At 36.2% G+C, this 20,052-nt stretch overlaps 2 protein-coding genes across 8 annotated transcripts in view; both read right to left on the bottom strand.

Moving 5' to 3' along the window:
- Positions 1-20,052, bottom strand: part of LOC112054313 (tight junction protein ZO-3) — a 168,978-nt gene that overhangs the window by 30,797 nt on the left and 118,129 nt on the right. For 6 of the 7 annotated variants that reach the window (XR_008251989.1, XM_052888429.1, XM_052888433.1 and 3 more), the window contains 2 exons: positions 1,754-1,929; positions 662-849 (listed from right to left, as the gene is read on the bottom strand). Coding sequence is in view for 6 of the 7 variants with exons in the window: in XM_052888429.1 (XP_052744389.1) it covers positions 662-849; positions 1,754-1,929 (364 nt within the window). In the remaining variant the exon portion in view is untranslated. Of the gene's footprint in view, positions 1-661; positions 850-1,753; positions 1,930-10,374; positions 10,698-20,052 lie in introns of those variants that run through there. The other variant, XM_052888432.1, reaches the window with a different exon arrangement.
- Positions 17,440-19,414, bottom strand: LOC112054314 (PIN2/TERF1-interacting telomerase inhibitor 1). The gene is made up of 2 exons (XM_024094047.2): positions 19,020-19,414; positions 17,440-18,466 (listed from the first exon to the last, which is right to left on the bottom strand). The coding sequence occupies exons 1-2, from the start codon at positions 19,297-19,299 to the stop codon at positions 17,466-17,468; spliced, it is 1,281 nt and encodes a 426-aa protein (XP_023949815.2). The 5' UTR covers positions 19,300-19,414; the 3' UTR covers positions 17,440-17,465.

Here is a 20,052-nt window from a genome sequence, read left to right as displayed (position 1 = left end):
ATGAGATGGTAAATGAAATTATTAACATTATTTAGACCCAAATTTAACCATTCAAATTATGTAGAAATCACTAAGAGTTACTTTGTAGAAATAACTCTAATCTCTGCGTGATAGAATCAGAAATGAGGATATCCGAAGAAGAACTAAATTCACCGACATAGCTCACCGAGTCGCGATGTTGAAGTGGCTATTGGCAGGGAACATAGTTCGAAGAGCCGATGGACAAGGGGTCCTAAGGTGGGGTTCAGACCGACATATCGACACTGTTTGGCAGCAGAAATGGTAGGTTCTTCAAAAGAAAATATTGAGAACAACTATGCTTAAATTAAAAGCAGTTTCCAAATTATCATCGCCATCATATCAGCCCATTATACTCAACTCCTAGACATAAGCATTTTGTATTAACATCTAAACATCACGGTCCTTATGAGCCGCCTGCATCCAGCGGTTCTCAAAACGACTAATGTCGTCAATCCACATAAAGAGGGATAGTTCTTCATGAGCGCAAGTTTTAGAAGAACAGCTGGTTGTAATCCTAAATGTCAACCGTAACAAAATGGCACAGACATCACCTTCCTTCTTCCCGTTCTCCGTAAGCGAGTAAGATATGAAAGCTAGCGACAAACTAATGTCAACCGTATCACAATGTCATAGAGCTCACCTTCCTTCTTCCCGTTCCTCGTGAGCGCGAGTTTGATGGCCGTGGGCGCGGTGGGCGGCGGCGCTGGTGCTCGGCGTCGCACCACGAGCGAGACCGTGGCACCCGACTCGCGCAACACTTGCACGGCGCGCGCGTACTCCACATTCTCTAGCGGCACGCCGTTCACTGATACTATCCTGTCGTTCACTCTGAAAATAAACAGTCTTCTATGAATAGAAGCAGTAGTATAGCAAGATCGTGGAGTTCCTGCACTCTCCATAGTTTCCGACAGACAAGCAACATTGCGCCGATGCTGCACAGTTGCGAGTCATCTGCGTCATCGGTTCATTTAGCTTCTTTTAGCGCGGGCGATCTATCTACTCTAATGTCTAATGAAACAGCGCGTTCACCCCTATTCCTGCTACCAAGCAAACCAGTCTCACAGTCCCTGGATGAAGGCGACTCAGGATTGTTGTCTTTAGAAGATAAAAGGTCTGCGCCTTGCAATGGCTGTACATTGTACAACGTCTGATGTCATCATCTTCATCAGCTTCGCGACTCGCTGAGCTATGCCAGTGACTTTGGTTCGTCTGCGGATCTCCTCATTTCTGATACAATTACGCAGAGAAACTCCAAGCATAGCTCGCTCCTTCGCCCGCTGAGTGGCTTTGAGCTTTCTAATGAGGCTCTTACATAGTTAGCGACCATAGGTCCTCACTGACAACACGCACTGTTCGAAGACTTTCGCCTTCAGGCATTTGGGAATTTTGGACGTAAAGATGTCGCGGAGCTTCCCAAACACTGTCCAGCAAAGCTGATGTAAGGATGAGGAATTTCCAATGCCTAGGAAGTCAGGTGCTTCGCGCCGTTTTTGCATTAGTACGAATGCTGTCACGATTTTTGTCTGGACATAATCTTTAGAATACTCGTATTATAAAGGGGAAAGACTTGATTGTTTCTTTGCATTGAACTCTGGGAACTGGGCTCTGAACTACTGGACCGATTTCAAAAATTCTTTCACCCATGGAAAGCCACATTATCAGGGAATATCATAGGCTATATTTTATCCCATTATTCCCATAGGAACGGAAACTACGTGATAAATAAACATACTGCAGTTTATCCTCGGCGGGTCCTCCGCGCAGCACGTCCGACACGGCGATGGAGGGGTCCCCGCTGGCGAAGTGCGGGTTGTCCCTTCCACCCGACACGGCAATACCGAACCCGTAGCCCGGCACGCGGTTCAGCCGCACCCTGTGAGTCTCCCAGCCGGAGTTACGTTCTGTTGTCTGTAATAGAAGATATTAGATATATAAATATTGAGGAACTAGTAGACGCCGCGCGGTTTCATCCGCCTGGTTACCGTTGCCGTAGGAATACAGGGCTAAAATATATAATATATCCTTCTTCGATAAATGGGCTATCTAACACTGAAAGAATTTATCAAATCGGATCAGTAGTTCCTGAGATTAGCGAGTTCAAGCAAACAAACAAACTCTTCAGTTTTATAATATTAGTATAGATTAGTATAGATAATACAATTACGTTTACTTTTTTTTATTCTTTACACGTTAGCCCTTGACTTTAATCTCATCTGATGGGAAGTGATGATGCAATCGAAGATGGTAGCGGACTAACTTGGTAGGAGGAGGATTAAAACACCCCTTTTGGTTTATACACGACATCGTATCGGAACACTAAATTGTTTGTCGGTACGCCTTTGCCGGTAGGGTGGCAACTAGCCACGCCCGAAGCCTCCCACCAGTCCAGCCGGGGATCGTTAAACATACCACGTTATATGATACCTTGCAATTCTAAATAGAAAGAGAATATGCAACTATCCAGTTTTGTCATTTTATACAGAACAATTATCATGATAAAGAGAAAGCGCGCACACGCGCCAAAGGCTTTCTGGGACACGCCTAATATAAAAGGGCATTGTAATGAGATCTTCATTAAGGATAATTTCCACAATGCGGGTTTCGGTTACAAAGCGATGTCGTTATACCTGTTTTAGTTTTAATTCAAATCTAGGAAGCATTATGAACAGGAAGCATTGTCATATTAACACTGAATAATTTAGGTAATATATTTTGCTATCATATTGTAAGAGCCATAATAGCCCAGTGAATATGACCTCTGCCTCCAATTTTGGAGGGTGTGGGTGCGAATCTAGTCCAGGGCATGCACCTCCAACTTTTCAGTTGTGTGCATTTTAATAAATTAAATATCATTTGTCTCAAACGGTGAAGGAAAAACTTCGTGAGGAAACCTGCATACCAGAGATTTTTCTTAATTTTCTGAATGTTAGAACCCTCCCTCTCATTTTGAGAGGATACTCGAGCTCAGCAGTGAGCCGAATATCGAATGGTAATGATAAATTATGAAAATTTTGCTATCACCGAGGGTTTGGTTGACCGCAGAGCTCTGCCAGAATCAAGCCCTAAGGGTAGGGGTCGTTACTAAAAGCCTATCGAAGGGCGTCTACTGTTAAAGTCGGACCTCGGCATAGAAGTACGATGTTCAGCGAAGTCTTGACACCTCACCACCTTGGAATCCATGTGCGTGAATTAAAAAATCAGGGACTTTAGGGCACATTTATTATCTTTCTACAAACGCTAACGCTTCGAACAATAAAAATAATGTATGCGAAATGACAGATCCGATCGATAACTTTGGAAGCATTTGCGATTGTAGAAAGAGAACCGACATTCCACATGGATACAGGCCGTCTTAGCCGGCAAAGACGCTTTATCTCACTAATTAGGTATATCTATATTCATATTATAAAACAAAGTCCTCCACTTCTGTCTGCCTGTTTATATACGTCCACTAGTAATATCTATATATTTTTAAATTTTAATCTTTATAGAATGACTAAAAAGACAAACATTCAGTATTTAATCGGTCTGCAATGTTGTTCAACTGCTGACCTCGATATATTCGCACAAGATAAAGGCACGCGTTGCATAAAAAACCCTTTGTTAGCCATACCAGTACGATACCTTGCGACACGTCTTCTAATCTGGTTAGAGATCCTATTACATCGTCAACGATAATAGCTGGTTGTTCGTTGCTAATATATTGTCAATTCTATCTTCAATTTTCTTAAAAACTGCAAAAACTATGAAGATTATTTTGTCGTCAGAAAAGACTCTCTGAGATATTGATAGGGATTGTAAAATGTATGATTTGATTTAATTATTTTTCGACTCTGACTAGTCACAAACAGCTCTGTTAAGCTATATTAATACTACTAAGCTTTACTAAGTATACTTAAGATAAGATACGACTTAAGATACCCACATTGTAGATAGGAAAACGAAGCTTCATGTATTTTCACGGTAGAAACAATCGCGTCCGAAGAATCTCTACGATACCTCGCAGTCTTAGGTATGATATGAAGGTGAAGGAGATCAGTTCCTGAGCACACTCTAAAATAAATCTTGTAGAAATTGCACCTAGACATAACTGGTATCATCATCATTATCAACCAATATTCGGCTCACTGCTGAGCTCGAGTATACTCTCAGAACGAGAGGAGTTAGGCCAACAGTCCACCACGCTGGCCCAATGCAAATTCGCAGACTTCACACACGCAGAGAATTAAGAAAATTCACTGGTATGCAGGTTTCCTCACGATGTTTTTCGTTCGCCGTTTGAGACATTTATATTTAATTTCTTAAAAAGCACACAACTGAAAAGTCGAAGGTGCATGCCCCGGAGGGGATTCAAACCCACACCCTTCAGAATCGGAGGCAGAGGCCATATCCACTGGGCTATCACGACATTACTGGTACAAGTACACACAGTAATCCTAATAACATCATCATCATCATCATATCAGCCGATGGACGTCCACTGCAGGACATAGGCCTTTTGTAGGGACTTCCAAACATCACGATACTGAGCCAACTGCATCCAGCGAATCCCTGCGACTCGCTTGATGTCGTCAGTCCACCTGGTGGGGGGTCGGCCAACACTGCGCTTACTAGTGCGGGGTCGCCATTCCAGCACTTTGGGATCCCAACGTCCATCGGCTCTTCGCACTATGTGCCCCGCCCATTGCCACTTCAGCTTCGCAACTCGTTGAGCTATGTCGGTGACTTTGGTTCTTCTGCGGATCTCCTCATTTCTGATTCGATCACGAAGAGATACTCCTAACATAGCTCGTTCCATCGCCCGCTGTGTGACTCTGAGCCTTCCTATGAGGCCCATAGTCCTAATCCTAATAACCAAAGATCTTAATTAGCTAGAGCCGCCCTAATACTTTGAATAGCGAAAGGTTGCTTGAGTCATGGTTCTAGTAACACCGATAAGGAATCCATCAAAATTCCTAGCATCAATGAACCATTGTCGATGCGTGTGTAGTGAATATATGTTACTCACATTAACATACCGTTGCACATTAGTCTGATATTTAATACTTAATTTTAAATACCTTTTGGCTATTTCAATAGTATAGTATCTGCCGTGTCAATTTTACGGCGCCCCGGGACTACAGGGGGCCTTTAAGTGTGAAAGCAAAGATAAGTAAGATGTATTCCATAACTTCCCAAGCAAAAAAATCAAATAAACTGCGGGGTTTTTACTTAAGAAATAACAAAAGTAAAAAATACCAGTTTTCTTCCCCGATTAAGCGTGCGCCTAAAAGTTGGAAACATTCTATATATAGGCTACAAGCCCTTGAAACGAAATATACCTGTGAAATGAACCAACGTGAATGACGCTTAAAAGGCTGTTACTATATCAGAAAACAACTCTGAGCACTATGCCGTCACTTCTGAGCGGTACAGGTGAGTACGCGATTGAATGAAATTTCTCAGGTGCAAATGATGAATTACGACTAATTATTATTAAGAGTGTGCACTATTATGTAATTTGGTGGTTACAAATGGTTCTGGATCTCAGATTCTGGAAAAGTTAGGAGCCTGATTTGGGTAAATGATATTTCAAAGTGTTAGCTTCGTTATGACTATACAAAATACACGATATGTAAAACTTTTCTCGATAGTTTATTTTTTTGATAAATACATGTTTTGCTCACATTTTGCTTTCAATCTCAGGAAAAGCAAACTTAAATTTTTGTTTTGTATAGAAAATTAGGTATATATCTTTGCATCGCGCGTCAATCGCTCCGTGCTTTTCACTCCCGTGAAAGTCATAATTCGGCGTCTCGCTTGCGCTTCGAATTTTATCCATATCGTACCGACGTGCTGCGCGCTCTTAAGAGGAGGATGAAAATCCACACTCCTTTCGGTTTCTGCCCGACATCGTACCGGAACGCTAAATCGCTTGGCGGTACGTCTTCGTCGGTAGGGTAACTAACCACGGCCAAAGCCCAGCGATTTCCCCCTACAACGTTACCTCGTCGTAAAAACAGAATAGTGCGACTAACTCAGTCTGTTACGTTTGTACGTGAAAATTGTAACTTGGCTTAGTTAACACGGTGCACGTAACTCTGTTAGCTAATCGAATTTTCTCCGGGTTATCGCTCAGCTTGTGTTGTGTCCTTTCTCATACTAATCTGTGTAATCTGTGGAGCTCTGGGGCTTCTGTGACACATAACTCTTACAATCTAGGCCAGGTGTTCCCCGTTGTTGTTGTTTTTGTTGTTGTTGAGAGACCTAGGTCAAAAAATAACTTGAAATTATTTCTTGGGAGGGTATACTGCTTCGTAACGTAACGAGTTACGAAGTATTATTATTATTAGCATAATATAAAATTATTATTAGTATAATATTCTATCTACTAGGCTAGTGATTAAGTTGTGTTTGGAATCTAGCGACTTTTATTGGCATGTTTATTATTTAATTGGAGAATACTTTTATACTATAAAATCGTATTTAACCTAAGAATAATAAAACACTACTCAATGATTTCGTCTAAAAAATGAAATTAGTGAAATTAAAAGTAATTTTATTGAAATAACTTTTCGTCTCAGAAAGAAGTCATTCATTATGTCAGCCACTGACGATCAAGTAATCTCACCATGTCACGTTTATCGGACGTCAAACCGTTAGCGCTGCAAGCATGTGAGATTACTTGATCGTCAGTGTCTGACATTATGTAAGTTAAAAGCGAAAGTTTTTTATGGAAAAACTTCATTACATAAGAGGTATCATAATTAAATCACTCGAAGCAATCGGGTCAACAAATTATGTGTTCCCATAAATGCACTCCTACGCACTGATGAAAACATCTCATTTGCACAACCAGGCAAACCATGTTTGGATTTCATTTGGAATATATAAATACAAATTGAATAAGACATAGTAATACCATCGTTTATGTATACTTCTACTTCTATCTATACTAATAGTATAAAGAGGAAAGATTGGATTGTTTGTTTGTATGTTTTGATGGGCTCTAGACTACTGACCCGATTGAAAAATTCTATCACTGTTGAGAAGCTAGACTATCCCCGAGTGCTACAGGATTTTTTATATGTAGAAGAAGATGAGTGAGTAACAGTGGAATTCATAGACGTTGTAGGGCAATCCCCAGGGGATCATTCAGCCGCTGAGTGTCGATTTTAACCTTTAATTGTTTAAGGATTTGACACTCAGCGGGATCCCTCACTGTAAATGACATATATAAAACTAAATGAAATGAGGCCCATACATATCGACCAAGTCTTTTGGATATAACCTCTTGAAGGAAGTTTCTTGAATTGTAAATTACAATAACCACTTAAAACAAGGAATATAAATTAAAAAAAAGAAAAATAGATTATGTAATCTGTAGTAAGTAGAGCTAGACCAACGCGTGGGAAAACTCACTCGCCCATAACTCAGCGGAGAAGGTTTTTGTAACAAATGAACATCTATTATAATAAAGAATTAATTATGTGAAATAATTATTATTTCTTTTGAACAACCACTTGTTATTTATTAATGCGTTATTACCTTAATCGTGCGTAACTTAGTTGTTTTCTTTATAACGCAGTAACTAGGGATCTATTTAAAGTTTTATGTTTTCTTAAGGTCTGTATGGAAGCTTTATATCTGTAACTTAGCGATATATCCCCCCTCTCTCCTCCCTTCCACAGGGGGTGGGAGGGATGAGGGAGGGGGGATATGTCATGTAAGGTAAAATTTCCAAAATATTTGCTTAAAGCGCTGTTTCATTAGATATGTCACAGGAAGCTGTCCTTCCAACTTCCTTCGAATAGCTTTAGAAATTCAACTGAGCCAGTCAATTAATCAGTCAGTTAATTAACTCATTTTATAGATAAGTGGATAATTTCATCATTTAATCACCAATGTGTGCAATAGTGTGTGTAGGTAAGCCAAGACTTGAGAGCGAAGGTTCGCATATTATAATTATAAATCCTACACCTTCGCCTTATTGGAAAGGGCGCCAGGTCAATGTTTAGTTACAATAACTATAGATGAATGATAAAATACATACAGCAATTACAGCCAAATGATAATGCTTAACTCTTTAACAATCATCACTATGATTTTCTTTTCTAATAATAAAGAGGTAAAGTTTATGAAGTTGTAGTTGGAGGGGATCTACTAAACCGATTTTGAAAATTCTTTTACCACTAGAAAGCCACGTTATTTGTGAGTGATATAGGATATACTTTATCCCCGTATTCTCACTAGAACGGGAACTACACGGGTGAAACCGCGTGAAAATTGGGCCAGCGTGGTGGACTAAGGCCTAACCCCTCTCATTCTGAGAGGAGACTCGAGCTCAGCAGTGAGCCAAATATGGGTTGATAACGAACGAACGATGGATCTATGATACAAAAGTTTAGGTAGGTATTGAAGTCATCGAACGTCGAACAAGAGGTCAAAGGCAATGACTCATCGAGAAAAATGCATGTAATCTGGTTATGCGGCAACCGTGGCTTTGGATACTTTGTTACTTGAGGCTTTATGTGCAATCTAATTTTGTTAAGAACGTATTTAGTTATTTTCACTTAAGCCTAATAAAGCTTTCTGAAACCATTGTAAGTATTTGTTTTTATATTATGCATTTTTTATAATAAGTCTTGATAGCGTCTAAATCCAAAAGTCGTTTTCTAAAATTAACTATTCAAATAAGTAGACCGATAGTATACTGTAACTTTTGTGCTCTTTACCCGACTAGTTACGAGTACCCAAAATAAAGAGATGAAATTTCACCCTAAGCAATTCACCCGATTTTCATGAATTCTTTTGATTCGTTATTGGGGACCGGCTAACATTAGTCAACAATTAGAGGAGTTGATTATACCTTGTGAACCCTGATTTTAAAAGGCTTACTGATTTTTTTAAGATTTCATTATTGTTTACACTTTTAGGTATAATATAGTAGTATGAATAAAATAAGCTCTAAAAAATATAATAAAAGCAGCTCTAAAGCTCGACAGATAATTCGGAAGCAATGGTTTCTTACAATGTGTGACATTTAATATATTCTATTCTATTTATCCCTAGAAATCGAACCCGGGACCTTGCAATAAAACGACCATAGTGCACAACAAATGGCTAATTACAAATCTACGAGTACATGAAACCAGTCCAGATAGAAGTTTACTATTCAAGGTAAGTATAAGAACTCAAGTTACAGCTAAGCCATTTAAATACCTAGTGTACCTACCTAGTTATAGTTAGTACTAACAGAAGCTGTTTGCCTTCTTACAAAACACATTAACTTTTAGTATTTAACTTAACAACCTACCTTTGATTATAATTATTTTGTTTTGCCAGTGTTTTCGAAATATTTAAAATAAAAAAATCTGTTTTTAACAAAAAAAATTAACCGTCTTCAAAATCACACAAATAAACTAAACAGCAAAAAATAACATCGTATGTGCTACCTTCTGATCATTTTGATGGCGGTGCCAAGCCAGTGACGTATTAATTAAAGCCGTTTCTGAAATAACCACGTGAAAGAACCACGGTCTGTAGATCCTGAAAGTTTATGAATTAATCGGCTTTAGTTAATCACTGTACCGATTGCATGGAACCGATTTGCATGAAAATTAAATGGAATCTGGAAGTTTGAAACACGTGATATTTAATTACTTAAAATGCACACAACTGAAAAGTTGGAGGTGCATGCCCCGGACTGGATTCAAACCCACAACCTCCGGAATCGGAGGCAGAGGTCATATCCACTGGGCTATCACGGCTTCGTACTTCACTGTTAACTTTACTTTATTTTAATATTTGGACACTGTTTATGTATAGGTACTAATATTATAAAGAGGTAAAGTTTATAAGGTCGTAGGGGTATTATCCCTGGGTCGTAGGTCGTAGGGGTATTATTAGGATCTGCTGAACCTAATTTGAAAATTCCTTTACCAATAGAATGCCAGATTATTTTTTTTATTCTTTACAAGTTAGCCCTTGACTACAATCTCACCTGACGGTAAGTGATGATGCAATATAAGATGGAAGCGGCCTAACTTGTTAGGAGGAGGATGAAAATCCACACCCCTTTTCGGTTTCTACATGGCATCGGAACGCTAAATCACTTGACGATACGTCTTTGCCGGTAGAGGTAACTAGCCTCCCACAGCCAGACCGGGGCCAATTTAGAAAATCTCAAACGACCCAACCGAGGATCGAACGCAGGACCTCCGTCTTGTAAATCCACCGCGCATCCCACTGCGCCACGGAGGCCGTCACAATTTGTGGGTGTCATATCTCTTTAAAGCTATATTTTATATAGTGTAGTATAAAAGTTAAATGCTAGTAAGTATAAAATAATATTATGAGAAAAAGTATTGAAACCTGTAATTTTTCAAATCCAAAATTATCCAACTTCATCTCTGTACGCGGTTCATTCATAGAAACGTCAGTATCACATCTAAAACACTCGAATTCACAACACTATAGGTAGGTACATAGACAGTATTTACTTTAAACAAACACTCACTAATACCATAAAGGCATAAACAAATAACAAAAGAGTATCTAGTTGTTAACACCCACAAAAATCTCACTTAAAGCGTGCAAAAAGGTTTTAACGCGACGAAATACTGTTTAGGTTTTTTTTTTAATTTAATATTCCAATGGCACGCCGAAGGCTCTATTGTAGGCGTCCACCGATGACGCTACGTCGCGCCATATGAGATTACCGTACTGCCTTGTTTAAAGTTCGAAGGTATTATAACACCGAGTTCAAACAACTATGGGTGGCGTTAATTTCTCAAACAAGATCACGTTTTCCCAACTCGGTCGTATCATACCTATATGTCTTGTTTTTTTTAAGTCTACGAAATGCTATGCACCGTTTTGTTTGCACCGAAATTAGCGACGTAAAAATGTGCTACATTCTTAACTAATAATGTTATAAACTAGCGAGCGCCCGCGACTTTGTCCGCGTGAACCCGCACCCTACACCTACCCTAATATACCCCTACTCACTACACTATACCTACTAACTAGTAAAGAATAAAAAAAAACAAAAAATCTCAAACCTACTCCTACCCTACCCCTACGTATCCAATGTCCGTCTCCTGGTTCTACCTGAAAAATTAATGGAGAGGTAAGCTCCGCCAATTTTCAGCCAAATCGGTCCGGACATTTTTTAATTTTTTTGTTTTAGCTGGTGGGAGGCTTCGGCCGTGACTAGTTACCTACCGACAAAGACGTACCGCCAAGCGATTTAGCGTTCGAGTATGATGTCGTGTAGAAACCGAAAGGAGTGATTTCATCCTACTCGTAACAAGTTAGCCCGCTTCCATCTTAGATTGCATCATCACTTACCATCAGGTGAGATTGTAGTCAAGGGCTAATTTGTAGAGAATAATAAGAAAAGTTATAAATAGTGCAACTAACATGACTTTCTTTTTTATAGGTATGTGGAAGAAGATGGGTGAGTAAGTTTGTCTATCTGTTACCCTTTTATGGCTAAACGAATAGTGAAACTACAATGGTACAGTGATAAATACATGCTAAGTAGGTACTTTAATAGATGATCCTGCGGTATTTGTAAGAATAATTTCATAGAAACACAGATTGTCTCTCTCTCTCTCTCTGTCAAATTAAACACAATTTGAATAAAAACTAACAAAATTTATTATTATGCCTACCCTGTCCAAAAACACTGTGCACGCCACAGCTAGAAAATAAAGGTATCTATCTATAAAACAAAATCGCTTCCCGCGTTTGTATGCTTAGATTTTTTTACCACGCAATGGATTTTAATGTGGTTTTCCACAGTAGGTAAATTAGAGCGATTTGAAAATAAGCTTTTAGACGTGTATGAAATGTTATGGTTCAAGGTTTTCACACGAGCAAAATTGCAGGAATCCGCTAATCTATACTGATTTTAGAAAAAGTATGGTAAAGTTTATGAGTTTGTGAAGTTGTGTGGGTAATCTCTGGATCTACTGAACCGATTTTGATAATTCTTTTACCAATAGAAAGCCATGTTATTTGTGAACATCATATTATGTATTTTATCCCCATACTCCTACAGCAACGGGAACCACGCGAGTGAATCTGCAACGCGTCTGCTAGTGTAAGGTAATATAAACACGCGCCTATGTAATTAACTAATTACTTCATACTCCGCCGTCTTACCCGCGTAGTTCTAGTTCCCTTTCACTAATAACTTGACTTTATAAGTATATATTGATAAGTAAAAGAATTTTCAAAATTGGTCCAGAGATTACCCCTACAACACTACAAAACCGCTTTAAAATATTAGTATAGGTACCTAGAAGTATAGATTACCTAGTCAAAGACAAAGCTCTTACACAGTGTACAGCTATTTATTTACCTAAATCCCCACCTGTCGTTGTCACCCAATACCGCGAAAGCCTCAAACAAATCGAATTCCAACTATTTCACAAAGCTATCGCGTACGCAGTAAACATTATACGGCATCGCTATTCAACCTGCAATCCTATACGTATACACAATTTGCATACCCGGTTAGTTATTTAGGCCCTATTATAAGCAGATAAGGTGCTAATTGGCATGTAAGCCCAACCCACGCCCGCAAAACCATTTGTGGGTTACATTTAGGGTTGTCACCTGTCCTTGAAGTATCATGTACCTATTATTTAATTTTTTTTGGGGCGCACTTCTGTTTCATTATCTTCAGTTTTCATATTAAGCTACCACCAGTTGTTAATTATTTCAATCGCATTTGTTTCAACTTTATTCCACACTGTCAAACCTATAACCAAAAAAATCTAAGCTCTTACAGACAAACAGATAGGCAAAAATGTATTTTTTTACGTCATTTTATTTTTCTTATGTCTTAGAATCGCATTTTTTATAAATAGTACAAAGGAACGTCAAATGCCAATAGAAGACCAAAATAAACATACGATTCAAATAGATAAGTAATTAGGTAAGTAGGTACCTACATGAATTATCATGGAGATTATTCTTTTTAACGTACAAAGGGTTTGTGTCATAAAAAAACGCTACCTTTATCACACGTCAATCGAAAGAAGATAAGTATTTCACTGGCACTCATACCCTTCCGATCGGAATACAGCAATAATGATCGGCGGCAGAAATAAAATTAATGTTTATTTGTTTAATTTAATTAATTTAAATTAAATAATTAAGTTCCTTTACTGTTTGAGACAAGTGATATTTAAATTCTTATACTGAAAAGTTGGAGCTGTACGCCTCTGACCGGATTCTAACCCACACCCTCCGAATCGAAGACATAGATAATATCCACTGGGCTATAACGGCAATGAAAGAAATGAGCATACAACTACTAAAATTTTATTTTCAAAGATTTTAAAAGATGCTAATGCGGCAGCCCTAGCTACTTTACATACAATGGACATTCTATACCCAGTGATACTATTAAGTCAATTGTAAACCACAGCCATTTGTTCCTAATTCCATACGGGATAAGGCGAAAAATCCCATGCAGAGTGATTTAATATCCTAAAATTATGATGCGACACACCATGCTTGATGCTACAAGTCAAACATTGAATAAATAGCTTTTTGCTACAAAACTCCAGTATGCATATTAGGAACCGTGAATAAATACGTGATTAATTAGAATGGTAAGTAGAGACACACACTCACACATAACATTACCTCTTATATGTGAAAGTGTTTGTTTGTCTTTATTCACACAGCTATTGAGAAAATGGTTTATCTTATTAGTGACAGTACATCATTTCAATTCTTCAATTTGAATTATAGGATTTAAAACTTTGTAGGCTCTTCTCAGATAACAGCATTTTGGAAACCTCATAACTTTGATTTTAAGTTTTCAACTTTAATTATCACCATTAAATCATGACATAACTTGATGTTTCAAAAGCATTATCATCAACAACCCATATTCGGGTCACTGTTGAGCTCTCTCAGTCTCCTCTCATAATGAAACTAAGCCTAATTGAAATAAATGAATTTTTATTTGATTTGAACTATACTTGGTACAACCTCTCTGGCAAATACCACAATAGCAGATTGTGGTGAGGGGTAGGGTGCACTTCATAAATACAAAAACACCTGCTATTTACCCTGAGGACTCATTACAAACCTGTATTAAGAAAAAAATTCCATTATTTAGACATATCTTACCCTAGTCATAAGCCTTATCCACGCCATTGACGATGAGGTCTTAATTACATTTAAATATAATATCTATCACACTTATATAATAAAGAAGAAAGATTGTGTTAAGTGTGTATAATTCTGAACCAATTTCATGAAAAGTATGTATAATATTAAAATTCTATACCTTGAATTAACAATATTATTATATTAGTTGGTTTAGTCAAAAATTTGTCGATTTTTTTGCATTATAATTTAATTTATTATAAATTACTATCCCTTCCTTTAGCAGCAAATAAAATATATGGTATCAATAAAAGACTGTTGTTATTTTATATAATCAATATTGATTTATTATGAAAATATTAATAATACCTTCATGCACATACTCATAGTTATATGTTTACAACAAAATGTATATATTTTAAAATTATAGTAATCTTGTTAAGTCAAAAATAATGAGAATGAGTTCTTCTGAGATAAAATTTCATTTTTTCTTAAATAAAATGTTACCATTTCAATATCTATATTACTTCATAGATGCAAAAAATCACTGCCTACCCTAAGAACTCAATACAAACCTATGTTGGACCACAGAATACATAGTTGGTCAAGGAATTTTCCAATTTTTACTTACAGTGCATACCCTAGTTAAACACCTTATACACACCACTGAGTATATGTACTATTATATAAACTATGATAAGTGTTTAAGGCTTACCAATCAGTAAGGTGCATCTCCAGTGGGTTGTAGACAGTTGGCAATGGTGGTGTTATTGTTCAATAATACATTTAATTCCTTTTTGTTCAAATGCCAATTTCTTAAAACGAAAGATTTGATTGTTTGTATTGAATAGTATTTATAACTACTGGACCAATTTCAAAAATTCTTTCACCATAACCCTACATTAAACTGATAACACGGGCTATATATTCATGCAGGAATGGGAAGTGAGCGTGTGAAACCAACCAAAGTATCTGTACTAATATTATAGAGGAAAAGTTTGTGGTGTTGTGGAAAGCCACATTTTTTGTGAGTGTCATAAGCTATATTTTATCTATCTAGCTATCAATATCTCGCATCACCTAACAGTGCATCTATAAAGTATTCAACAATGTTCAAAATAACAATTCTATTTACACAAACTGTGAAAAGGAGATTTTCTTTAAACTAACCTGCAATTATAATTTATGCGCTCACAATATATTTGGCAATTTTATTTTATAAATAAATATTTCTTGAATATTGTGTTAATGTCTCAGAATACATATTATAAGGCAAGAAAATAACTTATTGACGAAAAAAATTACAACAAGGTTGGGAAACTCTTATTTATACTACAGCCTTTCTTAATGAGTACTGTTTACCAACAAAGAAATTAAGAATGAGGGTATAAATCGTCATTTCACACCTAATAATAATTATAATTAACTTGTACTTCAATTTATAAAAATAAATTTGATTAATAAGCTTAGAACGATTACATATGGTTAATATATTTTATATATCATTTTTACAAACAATGCATACATAATTTAAAACAAATAAGTTATGAAATGACATGCATTTTCTACCTCCATTTCTAATTTCTTTGTTGTTAAACAGTACTCCTCAAGAACGGCTGTAGTATAGATGAAAGTCCCTCACACAACAAAGAATCTTTTGCAGATTTCTTCACACTTTTCTAGAACTCTGAATAACATTTAGTCCATTTTAACAACCAATATATTTGTCATGCCGGTTTGATGGGATATCCAGGTATAGATGAAAAGTTAGTGCCTTTAAAATCTATTATTTCATCAGGGTTCACTTTTAATTTCTCTACTAAACTTTGTTTATCATACTTCATCATATTCGAGTTCTCCCATCTTAAATATTTCATTTTATTTATCACGTCCCGCCTCTGAGAAGCTGGTAATTTGTCTTTTAACATGTTTTCTAACTCTTGTATAGTATCAGGTAATTGCACAATCTCTGTTTCAGTCTCAATATTGGCAGGCTTTACAGGTAAACGATTTTTGTAGGTTGGTAACCTTTCTGCACATATATGGTGATTATTCCCTACAGCTTGGATTACTTCTCCGTCATCTGTATACACAACTTTTCTGTTTAGGGCACACCTACATACATTCTGAGAGTCAATTTCGTGTTCATCTTTTCGAAAAATAAACTCCTCTTCGTCCAAGTCCAGTAAATGACCATATTTGGATTCTATTTTCAACAATACAGATTTACATTTCTTGTATACCGACTTCAGTTCTTCTATATCACTTCTGGATATTTCATTTGAATCTCTGCTGGCCAATAAATCCTCGTCGGAGCTGGATTTTTCTTTCTTACGTTTTTTACCTTTACGCGAAGACTCTGTAACCTTCGGAGTCTGTCCTTGGTCATCGCTGTGGTTGGACTCTACCTCTGATATTTCCCGTACATGGTTCTTCACAACAAGATACTTTTTTGATTCCATAACTTGGTTAGATTCGGAATTCTCCGCACAACACGAAGCGTGCTCGTGTATAATCATTACAGAAGATATACAAAGCACTCAATATAGAAACTATCTTAAGGTATTTTAGATCACCATTTATTATTCACTTTTTATTAATTCGTATTTACTAAAATCCACGTGTGTAAAAATAATTAATTATGACAGTGACACTTGATGTCAAAATTCTTCAAAATAGTGAAGTCCATATATTTGTGGTTTAAGTTGTCGATACATGTTACGTGAAAATTATTCTTGCAAGTTTAGTTAGGAATTAAATTGATGGTTAAAAGTGTTTAATTTATTACAATTCCAATACATAATCAAAGTCAAAGAAGCTAATATGACAATATATTGCAAAAAAATATTAGATATCACGTCTTTTCAGTATTCAGTTTATCGAACACGCGGTGTCGTAAATGCTCACAGCCTCACAGCACGGGTCTATTTCTGTACACAACATGGCCGCCGGCCGTCAACGTCATTCGATGACGCAAACGTTCGGATACACGCTACCTCACAAGATTAAATATATTCTATAACATGTCGTGTGAATATTTTAAAATACAATATTTATTAGAATAGTTGAAAGTAACCATTAATAAATTCATACAGTCTATTGCTTTGTAATCTACGTGGTTTAAATAAAATATTACTTAAATAAATATTAAGTGTGTTTTAATGTGTTAATCTCAGTAACTACATTCATAGTATTAAATATTTTTGGCAAGGGTACTATAAAAGAAAAACAGTTTGACACAATTGGCAAACTGAGTACAAATAATAAGGTAGTTTTTCAGACAATAAATAAAAATACAAAAGATAAATATATGTTATCTAACTTTATTATCATAAATCTTTATTCTTTCTTTTCTTTTTTTTGCTTGGAAAGATATCTTCGATAGATATACCCTCATCATCATCTTCAACATGATTTATATTCTTCTTCAATTTTCTAGTTTCTCCACATGGCTCAATTTTATTTTCTACATATTCCTTTTGCTTTTTCTTTTTAGATTTTTTTACTTTAGTTTGTTCTATGTCTGTAACAATCTCTTGGAGTAATTCTTGTGAACCTTCAGTAGAATTACTCTTTTGTACCTTATCTAATGGGTGAATATCATCAATAACATAACCATTTTTCTTTTTAGATTTTTTTACTTTAGTTCTCTCTATGTCTGTAGCAATCTCTTGAGGTAATTCTTGTGTACTCTCTTCTACCTTACCTAATGGCTGAATATCATCAGTAACATTTTGACGATTTTTCTTTTTAGACTTTTTCAATTTGTTTTCTGTTACCTCGGTGCCTTCTGGTATAACATCCTGTTTCAATACAATATCACTGGAAATATCCTTTTGCTTAGATTTTTTCTTCTTTTTATTTTTACTTTCAATATCGGGATAACTCAGTTCAACATTTTGGCTTAAATTCTCATTCTGTGAACTATAAAAAGAAAATAAGTTACACCCATTTTGATTACTTTCAGATTCTTGGTTATCAGAGTTTGAAAATCCTTGAAATGCATAATCTGACTCTTCATTTTCTGTTGTGTTGTTACATAAGTTTGATTTTGATTTAAAAGCAGCCATTTTAGATTTAAAGTAATCATCCATATTTCCTTTCTCTGTGAAAATCTGCTCTGTAGTTTTGACTGTATCTTCTTTAATACACTCATCAGTTACTGATTCTTTGAAACTCTTTTTACCAAATATGTTAGCTAAGTCCTTCTCACTGTAACGGGATAGATCCTTGCCTCTTGTGAACTTATGGTAGTGTATGCGGGCCTTGCTTTTTTTTGACTTCTTTTCCAATGAGATCCCGCTATGTAAAGTTTCATTATTAGTATTTCCTGAAAACAAATTATAAATATATTATTGAGTCATATAAGGTCATGCTACCATAGGCTAAAAGAAATTAGGACAGCCGACATGCATTTGCATGTGGTGTATTATAATTAAACAAGACATGCATTTGCATGTGGTGTATTATAATAAAACACATCCATCAAATACTTCATTATTCGGCCTGTTTGAATGAAACTTTGGGCAAAGCTTAATACATATTTCATCACCCGACCCAGTACCTTATGGTCCAAACACACAGACTAACCAGTGGATCAATAAGAAGTTTATATAATTCAGCTAATTGCAGTTATATATTCAAATAATTACATATACACAAATAATCTACCAAACAAAATAAATTTATAAAACCTATAGGTTTAAAATGCTTAGGTTAATTTACTTGACAGCCCTTGAAAAAATGATAAGCAATCTTGATTACTGTATGTCTAACGAGTGTTTCATATCACGATAGAGTGCACAGTCTTTAAAACTTGCTTTGTGGATAGATAATAACTAAATAGCTATACTAGTATTTAATTTTATTTAGGTTATGCTTACCATTAGAAAGGTTAGCCAGCAATGTATTAAAGTCGTCCTCGTTTTTCGTCCACTGGTCGTTCCTGTCCTCAAACCCCAATCCTTTCTCATCGTTTTTGTATCTAGCCACTACGTGCTCCACAATTCCGTTTTCTTTTGCGCCCAATCCCTTGCCCGAACTCCAGCCCATTTTTTCCAGCATTCTTTGTCCGAACTTGTTGCTGTCGTTGCTCCACGCATTGTTCTTAGCACGTAAATTTATCACTTTTTGTTTGCGACGAGGTTCAGCTAACATAGACATTTTAAAATCGTTAAATACTTGAAAAATCTTTAATATTTTATTCACCACAACGTGTTCGCCGTGTTCATTTTGACATAATAAGAAATTGACAAGTGTCAACGTCAGTCGTCAAGTACAAAATGGCCGACGCGCGGCGCACAGATAAATAACCTCGAATCATGCCACACTGCCACAGTCAACAACCGCGCGCAAGTTGTTCCTCTGAGCTCGTTGTATGGCCGTTGTATAAATGGACAATGGGCACATATTTTGTGTACGGCTTATGCTTTCGATTTCATTTACAAGATTAGATACGGCAACTGCCTTGCATTTATTGTCTCTCGGTGTAGACGAATTGAACAAAATATTTAGTTTCAACCACATGATGTTCGATATTAGAGTTTGACTTATGAAAGTAGAGACTGAAATCGACCGGCAAATTTAAAACAAAATGGAGGGCGTTCCCAAAACAATAGTAAAATAAATATTTAATTATGTCAAGTTTGATAATAATTGCAATTTTTTAAATATGTACTTAATGTTCTCACACTTATACGTTTTTTTAAAAAAGATTATTAGATATTTTTTTTAATTTGCCGGGCGATTTCAGTCTCTACTTTCATTATCCAAAGTCTATTATCGAACATTGAAATAAAAAAGGTATTAAGACTCCTAATTAATAATTTCCTATAATATAACAATAATAATTAAACAAAAAAATATATTAACTCAATGTCTTTGAGGTTTAATGATTTCCGTTCGATGTAAATATCA

The sequence above is a fragment of the Bicyclus anynana genome, chromosome 22 (assembly GCF_947172395.1).
Source record: "Bicyclus anynana chromosome 22, ilBicAnyn1.1, whole genome shotgun sequence".
Classification (NCBI taxonomy): domain Eukaryota; kingdom Metazoa; phylum Arthropoda; class Insecta; order Lepidoptera; family Nymphalidae; genus Bicyclus; species Bicyclus anynana.
The sequence above is the reverse complement of the archived record's forward strand: the minus strand, read 5'-3'. Positions and strand labels throughout refer to the sequence as shown.

What these genes read in the sequence shown, in the direction of transcription:
- LOC112054314 (XM_024094047.2), bottom strand. Translation starts at nt 19,299, where the DNA reads ATGTCTATGTTAGCTGAACCTCGTCGCAAACAAAAAGTGATAAATTTA. An exon ending in GCTGGCTAACCTTTCTAATG is followed by an intron (nt 18,467 to 19,019) that starts GTAAGCATAACC and finishes ATTTGTTTTCAG; the next exon opens with GAAATACTAATAATGAAACT.